This window comes from Chinchilla lanigera, unplaced genomic scaffold, assembly GCF_000276665.1.
Source record: "Chinchilla lanigera isolate Chin_1 unplaced genomic scaffold, ChiLan1.0 scaffold00123, whole genome shotgun sequence".
NCBI classification, from domain to species: Eukaryota; Metazoa; Chordata; class Mammalia; order Rodentia; family Chinchillidae; genus Chinchilla; species Chinchilla lanigera.
This window is the reverse complement of record NW_004955524.1, coordinates 2,996,918-3,005,739: the sequence shown is the minus strand read 5'-3', so window position 1 is coordinate 3,005,739 and position 8,822 is coordinate 2,996,918. Positions and strand designations below refer to the sequence as shown.

The following is an 8,822-nucleotide window of genomic DNA, read 5'->3' as shown; positions in this document are numbered from 1 at the left end:
CACCCCCGCTCTGCGCGGGCTCGGGGCGCGGAGGGTGGCATCAGGACCCCCGCCTGCCGCAGAGCCCACCGCCAGTACCTGCAGAGCGGCCCGCGGCACGACTTCTCGCGCTACCGGAGCGCCGTGCACGAGGTGACCCAGGCCTTCGCCGCCGCCTCGCGCGAGGTGCTGGCGCTGGAAGCCGAGCTGGCCGGGCCGCGCGCGCAGCCGCTGCTCGCCGGCCACGTCCGCAGCCTCCAGCAGCTGGAGCAATCGCGCCTGGTCACGGTGAGCAGACCCCGGGCCGTCCTCCTCGCGGCCGTCCCTTGAGCGTTCTCGGGCTTTGCTTCCTAACCGCCGTTTTTTCTTTTTTGGTCGCTACGGGATTGAACCCAGACCCATCGCACCAAGTACACCCCCACCCCTTTTTATTCTGAGACAGGGTCTCACGAAGTTGGTCAGGTTTATCTTGAGCCTGTGATCCTCCTGACTCAGCTTCCCAGAGTGCCGCAGTTCCTGCCCCAACTTTGTCACAAATTTTGTTCCTAGTTCAGGAAACCCCCACTTCATTCTAGCCCAGTCTAAAGATATCCCCGGACGCCTGAACCGGCCTTCCCGAGGCCCCACCCTCAGGCTGTTCCCACTTTTTTCTGTTCTCAATCTGCCAGTAAGAACAGGGATTTCAGATCATGCCCCTGAGTATCTATAGACTGGGGGTCACACCGTAGCTACAAGCCCCGCCTACTCTGACCGTCACCCAATCCTGGCACAGGGGTGGGCACTCCATCCGAAGCCACACCCACATTGCACTTTGCGCTTGGATTCCCAGGCCTAAACCCGCCCCAGGATGAGTTTTCGATCTGCCTCCAACTGGGTTTGTAGTGTCCCGTACCCACCTAGGACCGTAAGGTCCCCACCAACTCCATTCTGGTCGCCCGTCTCTGGTGGTTATTTCCTGGGTTTTCCCAGACCATGCGTACATAAGGCGATAACTTTAGCGAGCTCCAATTGGACTTTGCCTCGCCCTCCCTGCCACTTTCCTGAGGAGCCCCGCCCTGCTGGCTCTGCCCCTGCCCGGCCTTTTTGGACTCCTTTGTCTCTGCAACAGCGGAGGCGGCCAGGAGGTGGCTTCTGCCTGCTGTGATGTGACATCCTCCTCGCCGCCCATCCCCCCACCAGGCGGCCACGCTGCAGCTGATGGAGACTCCGGAGCTGGCCGAGCAAGAGGACCCTGCACAGACGCACCAGCTGAAGCTGAAGTGAGCGCTGCCGCCCATCACCCTGGCATAGCTGGGCTTGAAAGGGCCCAGTCAGACCTGCGCGCAAGCTTTGGGGTGCTGCACCCCGTGTCCTCACCTGATGTCCCTACGCACGTGTATCTGCAACTCCCCCGCGGAAACTTGCAGTCGTTGCTGGGACGCAGCTGCCCCCTCGGCCAGTGCCAGTCCTGCGCTTGAGCTGGACTGGGAGCTTGGACTTGGGACCCGCCACTCTAACCTCCACGGCCTGCACCCTCCCGCTGGCCAGGGTGCCCAAGCCCTGACCCACGCAGCCGCCCCACCAGCCACCGTCCCCAGCGCTGCCTAGAGCTGCGGGGGCGGGCGGGCGGGCAGGAGGGCCCTGGGCTCCCCGCAGCCCCCTCGGAGCTAACTGCGCAGCGGCAGCTAATTCGCCCCATCTGGGTTTTATTTATAGTTCTCATCCGCTCTCCTAGGGTAATTAAAACCATGGAGGCGATCGGCGAGGTTCTCCAGGACCTTAGGTTTGATGCAGAATCTGCAGAGTGATGGTGGCTCCCCGGGGACGCCCTGAGAGGGCTGGGAAATGAGGCCGGTGGCGTCCAGCCCAGCCGTGATCGCCAGCTGGCCGAGGTCGCGGCCCCCGGGGGCCGGGGACCCCTCTGCTGCGGCACCGCCCACAATAAAGAAGCCAGTGTCTGTAGCTGTTCTGCCTCTGTCCTGGGGCCCTGTGCCTGGGGAGGGGGCCCCGGGCGAGGGGGAGCTGGGGGACCCGCACCCTGCCGGAAACTCCCGAGTTGTGACTCACAGCTGCTGCCGGGAGTTCCGGAAGCAGACAGGCGGAGGCTGCAGGACTTGCAGGGAAAGCCTGAAATTCCGGGAGGGGGTTCCAGTCCCAAAGGGTCTCTTGGATGCGCCCCATCTCCCCCAAGCCCCACAGCCCCACTCGGGCTTCCAACACCTCCGCAATCAGAGCACCTAAAGAGCTCATTTATTTAAAAAGACTGGAGGGGCCCCAGGCTGGGCGAGCAATGGGCCCTCTGACCCTGAGTCCCGGCAGGGGTCGGAGCAGCTCAGCGAACCCTCACGCTGGGGCGCACCCAGGGGTGGGGCCGTCAGCCGTCGGCGCTGCCTGTCTCCCACCGGCCGATGGTGCTTGGATGCCCTGAAGTGAGGGAACGGTTTGGCTTGGTCCCTGGGTCTCCGCGTGGCAGGGAGGGTGGCCCTGGTCACTACAGCTTGTCAGGCAGGACCTGCGGGCACAAGAGGACCCGGGCTGAGCAGCGAGGTGGGAGTCCTGTCCTGTGAGGCTCTCGGCCCTGTGGACTTAGTGGGGACACCGCCCCTCTCTGGGCCTTGGCTTCCCCTTCTAAGAAGGGAGACTTCCTGGTCACATTTGGGGTCCCTTGCAGGTAGAGCCCCTGACCCAGGGCCCGCATGCAGCTGGTCCTCAGACTCGCTAAGGACGAGGCTGCAGCGTGGAGGCTCCTAGCTAGGCTACAAGCTGCGCGCTGCGGACACCGTCGGTGCTGAGCAAAGGCTGCCGACCCAGGAGAGGTGGGGTCTGCAGCCACCAGGAAGTCCGTAACTTCCTGCCACCCGGCCCCCTTACCTCTCGCCGCACCCCGTCTGCCCGAGGACAGGATCCCCTCGTCCTGTGCTTGGAAAGAAGGCAGCAGTGTTGTGGGCTCTGCAGACCTGCGTCCCCTCCGTCGCCCGCGGGTCCCCACGCCCGCGGGTCCCCCCCCTCCCTACCTGGTTGCGGGTCTTGTGCGACTTCTGCATCCAGGCCCGCCACTGGTCGTAGAGGCGGAAGCTGAGGTTCGAGCAGTATGCGTGCTTCTTGAGCCAGCCCAGGAACTGCTTGAGCTCGCGCCGCACCGGGCCCGAGCTCGACTCTCCGCCCCGCGGCTCGCACGCCCCACCGCCCGGGCCCGGGCGCTCTAAGGGCGGAGCGCAGTGTCGGGCGCAGCCGGCAGGGGGCGCGCGGGCAGGCGCGGAGGGGGCGCTGCGGGACCTGCGCCCCTCGGACCCGGGCCTCCTCCCGCGTCCCGAGATAGCGTCTACGCTCGGGCCAGCTGCGCCCTGGGGAGGAGGGGCGGGAAGGAACGGGCTCCTCCCCCACACGCCGGCAGGAACCCGATTCCCGCGGCCTGAGCCAGGTGTGAACGCAAGGGCTGCAGGGGGAGGGAGGCCAGGGCCAAAGGGACGACAGAGACAGCAGGCGGCAGAGAGGAAAAGGGAGAAATCCAGCCGACACCGCGCTGCCGAGGCTGGGGGACGGAACTCGCGGGACAGACAGCCCAGGATGTTCAGGGAGGGCCATGCAGAAGGGGCGAGGAGGGGATGCCGCCAGGGGAGCGAGAAGGGAAGAGTGCGTGAGGTCCGGCGTTCTGTCCACACCACTGGAAAAGGAAGGAAGGAAAACAGAAGGAAAAAAGAAAGAAAATGGAGAAAAAGAGGAAGGAGGGAGGAAGAGACACCGGGGAGGAGTGGCGGGGGGGGCAGCGTGAGTGGCGCCCCCAGGGGCCGTCCCCGGGATGCGCGGGAGCCGGCGCCAGCGGCCGCGAGGGGCCGAGGCCAGGTGGGCGGCCGCCTGTCTGTCTGTCCAGCGCTGGCCGCAGCCAGCCCCCATGCAGGCCGTCGGATAAGGACATCGGCCTCACGTCATAAATAAAGCTGGGGACCCGCTGACAGGCCCTGGCACGGCCCCGGCCCCCGCCGCCCCCACTGGCCTCCCCCAGCCTCCCCAGCGGCCACGGCGCCTCCTGGCTCCCGCGCAAGAATCGCAGGTGCTGGGCACGATCGGGGGCCAAGGCTCAGGCCCCTCCCGGCGCTCGCTCCCGCCCACCGCAGAACCTGCAGGGGCCCGGATGGGGGCTGGGGAGCTGGCTGGAGCCTGCTTCTGCCCCTTCCTGGTCCTGGGACCCTCTCGGGCCACAGTTTCCCCACCTTCCCGCCAGGGTGGGGCTGGACTGTCACTGAACTGAATCCGGGTCCAAGCGTGGACCTAGAGCTCAGGGTCATCGCCTGGGGAAAGGGGGCCTCCCTTAGGGTGAAGTCGTAAGGGGCTCGGGAGCCTCTTTACCTAGCGCCTGCAGACGGGTGGTGTCCCTAAGCCTCACAAAAGCCGGAGCCGGGTGCAGCTCTTGCCCCCACTTTCCAGATGGGGAAACTGTACTGGATTTCATCCCATTTCACAAGGGAGGGCAGAGAATCTAAGGGTTCAGGGAAACCCCAGAGGACGATGGAAGTCAGACCCAGGCCCCTAATTCCGCCCATCCCCCGTCTTGGTTGGAAGGGAAGCAGAGGCCCAACACTCAGAGGCAGGGTCTAAATGCGCTTGGTCTCTGGGGCTGAGGGTGGGTACAGGGGAGAAGTGGCCCAGGTGGCAGGGGGGCCAAATGGTGAGGGAGGCTCCCATGGGGGACGGCCCACACTGGGGCCATACATACAGCAATGCGGGCTGTTTTGCTGCATTTCTACAGAACTTACTTTTCAAGGAAATCTAGAGTATATGCGTACGAATTCCCTGTTTTTGTTTGGTTTTTTGAGACAGGGTCTTGCTATGTAATTCAAACTGACCTTGAACTATGTAGCTCAGTCTGGCCTTGAACTGAGCGATCCTCCTGCCTCAGCATCCTCAGTGCTGGGATGACAGGTGTGTGCCACCATGCCAGGCACTTCCTGTTTCTGAATCTCTACAAGTACGTCAAATTTTACCCCCCCCCCCAACAAAGACTGTGCTAGTCAATCCAGGGTCGTTCTTGGCCCTGGAAGTCACCCCTTTGAGACCTCTGCTCTCGGCCCCCACCCCAGCCCTGCCGGAATGCTCACCACTGCGGGGGGTGGAAGCGGCAGTAGGATGGCTCCACTCACTCCAAATCCCGGCCTTTTTGGAGCCGTAGATGCCAAAGGGGTTGCAACGCACTTGGACGAAGTAGACGGTGCCCGGCTTCAAACCAGCCAGGCGGCACGAGGTCTGGTTGCTGACGTCATCCACCACCTGCATAGCGAGGGCGGGGCCGGGTGGAGGGTGGGGCCGGGTGGAGGGCGGGGCCGGGTGGAGGGCGGGGCCGGGTGGAGGGCTTGGCCCGAGGGGCTGGGCGCCCACCTTCCAGTCCACACTGTCCTCCACGCGGTAGCGGATCTGGTACTTGGCTTGGAAGAGGAAATCCTTGAGAGCCGGCGGTGACACCCAGCGCACGCTCAGCTGGTCCTCCAGACCCCCGACGCGGCTCACATGGACCTCGGGCGGAGGGTCCGTGGTCACTGTGGGGCGGAGCAGGGCCTGGTGACCTGGGACCCCTCTTCTCGGGTGGCCGATGACAGTCTGGGACTGTCTGGGCTCAGATCCCCCAGCAGCGGGGTCCAGGGCGCACGGCTGAGGTGGGCCTGCCTCCGTTTCCCCTCCTCCCTGAGCTCTCTGCCCGGCTGGTGAATTACATGATATAATACTCTAGAATGCTCAGTATCCAGCGGCAGGCACTCAGTTAACGGTAGCTGTTATCACCGTATTATCTGTGATGGGAGAAACGTAATCCTTCGTCCCAGGGGCGAAGCTGAGGGCTGGGGGCCGCTTGCCTAGCGCGTGCGAGGGCTGGGGGTCAGGCCCAGCTCCGCAAAAACAAAGCGAAGCCCCTTGCCAGTGATACTGTTTTCACTCAGAGCTGCGACACCCCTCACCTCTGGCCCTTCCCTCGGCGCCCAAACCCGCCCTGGGGCCGCTCCTCTGGGCCGGGACACAACAGAGGCTCAGAACTTTGGCACTGCAGCCCCAGGAGATGACAAGAGGGGAGCGGCTGGGGCTCCCCGGGGATGCTCCCTTGGGCCTAGGAGAGGGCCCGCCTCTCCCCACAGGCCTTGCTGAGGGCCGAAAGGGTTAAGGCACAGGCCTGCTTGGGGCTGAGAAACACCCTAATTAGATTAGGCCCAATTCTGCGCGCGGATCATCCACTTCCTGCCTCCCGCCCGCACCTCTCCGCTCTGGGCCTCGGCTTCCTGGGGCGCCTCCCGACCTGGGCGCCCCCTCCTGCTCCCCTGGGCCCCCTCTTGCACACCTGGCTGTGGCGGGGAAGGCGCCGGGCCAGGTGTTCTCCGCAGAGTAGGGCTATCCTGGCTGTTTCAGGGCTCGGGATTGGCGGGTGGGTGCCCACTGTCCCCCCCAGCAGGGACAGCAGCTGAGGGCGGCATGCAGGGGGCAGCAGGCTGGGGCTCACCCACGTCCAGGATGTCTAGTGTGAGCACGTCAGAGCGGGCCGAGCCCAGGCGGTTGGTGGCCTCTACCCAGATTTCATAGGGCGTGAAGAGCGCCAGGTCCTTGGGGATGCGGCAGGAGTGTGGGCCCACGGTGTGGTACTCCTCACAGGTGTTGTCCTGCCCATACCACCTGGGGGGCAGCAGGGAACCGGGACATGGAAGACAGTCCCTCCTGGTGCCCAGGCCTCACCGCAGCGGCCTGGGGTACACACACGAACAGGGGGCGTTGAGGCCAGGGTGGGCCCAGGGTCACACACCCCAGCCAGGGGGCAGAGGGGACAGCACCGACCTGAGCTTGTACTTGAGGGAGTAGTTGGTGTGCAGGAAGGGCTCACCGCGGGCCCCCGGTGTCCAGCGGCACGTGAGGTCCTTCATGTTCTTGGACCAGCAGCTGATGTTGAAGGGCTTCTCGGGAGGCACTAGGGGCAAAGGGGGGTTGGAGGGGATGAATAGGGTGGTCTCAGCCCCGTCCCCAAGATGCACTGGCATGCGGGCGTGGCCAGGCTGCGAGGCCCTCGTGTGCACGGGGAATGGAACCACCCTCACCACAGTAAGCACGGGTTCCACCACCGAGCCACGCCCGAGCTTGTGGGCTGCCCCTTGTGGCGGTCAGGCTGTCCCCACGTTCGCTGTAGCCCCAGGCCCCTGGCCCTTGAACCTGTGCCCGGCTCAATCCCAGGTGGATGCTGCCCCCATGTCGTGTCGGTGCCCGGGGGCTACTTACAGCCAACGTAGAGGCAGGAGCCAGCCAGGATGCTGCCGTCGCGGGCGTGGCACACGAGATTGTCCCCAGACTGTTGCCTGGACCCATTGAGGTTGGCCAAGACCAGGGCCAGGGTGGAGGCGTTCAGCATTCGCGAGAGCTCGGCGGGGAGGCGGCGCCCGTTGAGGGTCCAGTAGAGACCCTCGGCAGTGGCCCCGGGCAGGTCCCCCAGCACCGAGCATGTGGCTTGCAGGTTGGAGCCAATGAGGAGCGTGGGGTCCTGGGGTGTGATCACAGCCGTGTCTGGGGTCAAAGGAGACAGCCTCCGTTACAGGCGGGGTGGGCAGCCCTGAGCCCCCGCCACGTCTAGGACCTGCAGGGATCCTTTGCTTGGGATGACCAGAAATGAGAAACTGTGGTTCTTCCTTTGCTACTCCAGGGCCTCCGGCCTGGGTGCTTCTAGGGGGAAGAGCACTGGCCCTGCTAAGCAGAGGATGAAGGGCACCTGAATATGGGGTAAGGCTGCCTGCACTTCCTCGCCAAATCCTGCCTATCCTGTGGAAGAAAAGCTGAACCTCTGAAAGTCCAAGTGTCCCTGCCCCAGGTCCTCAACTACGGAAGCCCCGATGTGCTGCTCCCCAATGTTCTTGGACTGTGTCTCTTGCCTGAGGACCAACACCCTCCTCATGGTTGTCTGTAGCAGCCATACCAGAAATCGAACTCAGGACCTTGAGCTTGCCAGGCAGGTGCTTATGCCACTGAGCTATATCCCCAGCGCCATGCTCCCTAGTATTCTATCCTGCATAGCTACCAAACCCAGAAATGGCTGGACGGCTGTAGGCGCCTCCACTCCCATCCAAAGGGATTTTCTGTCCTTGTTCACTCCCAAAACTGTTTTCCTAACATTTAACCCAGAAAGCAGGGGCTCTCATGCCGGGTGCGGAGGGGCCGCCTATAATCCCAGCACTTGGGAGGCTGAAGCAGGAGGATTGTGGCAAGTCGAGGCCAGCCGGAACTATATAGCAAGACGCTTTCTCAAAAAAATAAAAAAGGGGTTCTCTGTCCTTTGTTGGGGCCACTGTGACAGTTGCTGGAAGGGACTTCCCAAACTGGCTTTGTGTGAGTTGGGTGCCGGGCACAGGAGTCTCAGGAACGCCCAGCCCTCCTCTCCGGCCAGCTATCAGGGAGACTAGGACCTAAGACAGGTCTATTTTACCCAGGAGAAAACTGAGGCCCAGAGCAGGGGTAGGTGTGCAGGTTCCAGACCACTGACATTGCTGAATCTGTTTTATCATCTGGGAAGTGAGCGTTCTGGTGTCAGGCACAGGGGTTGTCCAGGGGATACGGTCAGAGGCCACTTCATGGGACAGTTAAATTAGGCTGACCCAGGTTCAAATCCCCCAGCTTGCTGAGAAAACCTGACTTGGTGACTTCGCTGTCTGTGCCCCTGGAAAGGGGCTTTTCCCGTCAGTGAGGGGCTGTGAGGACCGGACATTTCACCCATTTATTCGTCCATTCAATTCACAGATTCAGGCCGGGCGTGGTAGTGCACGCCTGTAATTCCAGCACTCGGGAGGCTGAGGCAGGAGGACTGTTGGAAGTTCGAGACCAGCCTGGGCTACAAAGTGAGCTCAAGGCCAGCC

General features: G+C 63.5%; 2 protein-coding genes across 2 annotated transcripts; one reads left to right on the top strand and one right to left on the bottom strand.

Moving 5' to 3' along the window:
• Nucleotides 1-62: 62 nt before the first annotated feature.
• Nucleotides 63-1,920, top strand: LOC102009210 (chromosome unknown open reading frame, human C19orf60; the record flags this gene model as incomplete). Its single annotated transcript, XM_013507290.1, is given in 3 exon segments — nt 63-267; nt 1,159-1,238; nt 1,694-1,920. Coding segments are annotated over 3 exon segments (358 nt in total), but the record flags the coding sequence as incomplete, so codon positions are not given.
• A 266-nt stretch (nt 1,921-2,186) lies between these two features.
• Nucleotides 2,187-7,482, bottom strand: Crlf1 (cytokine receptor-like factor 1; the record flags this gene model as incomplete). Its single annotated transcript, XM_013507286.1, is given in 8 exon segments — nt 2,187-2,470; nt 2,830-2,872; nt 2,973-3,160; nt 5,055-5,223; nt 5,332-5,489; nt 6,437-6,606; nt 6,766-6,895; nt 7,201-7,482. Coding segments are annotated over 8 exon segments (1,151 nt in total), but the record flags the coding sequence as incomplete, so codon positions are not given.
• Between the last annotated feature and the right edge of the window lie 1,340 nt (nt 7,483-8,822).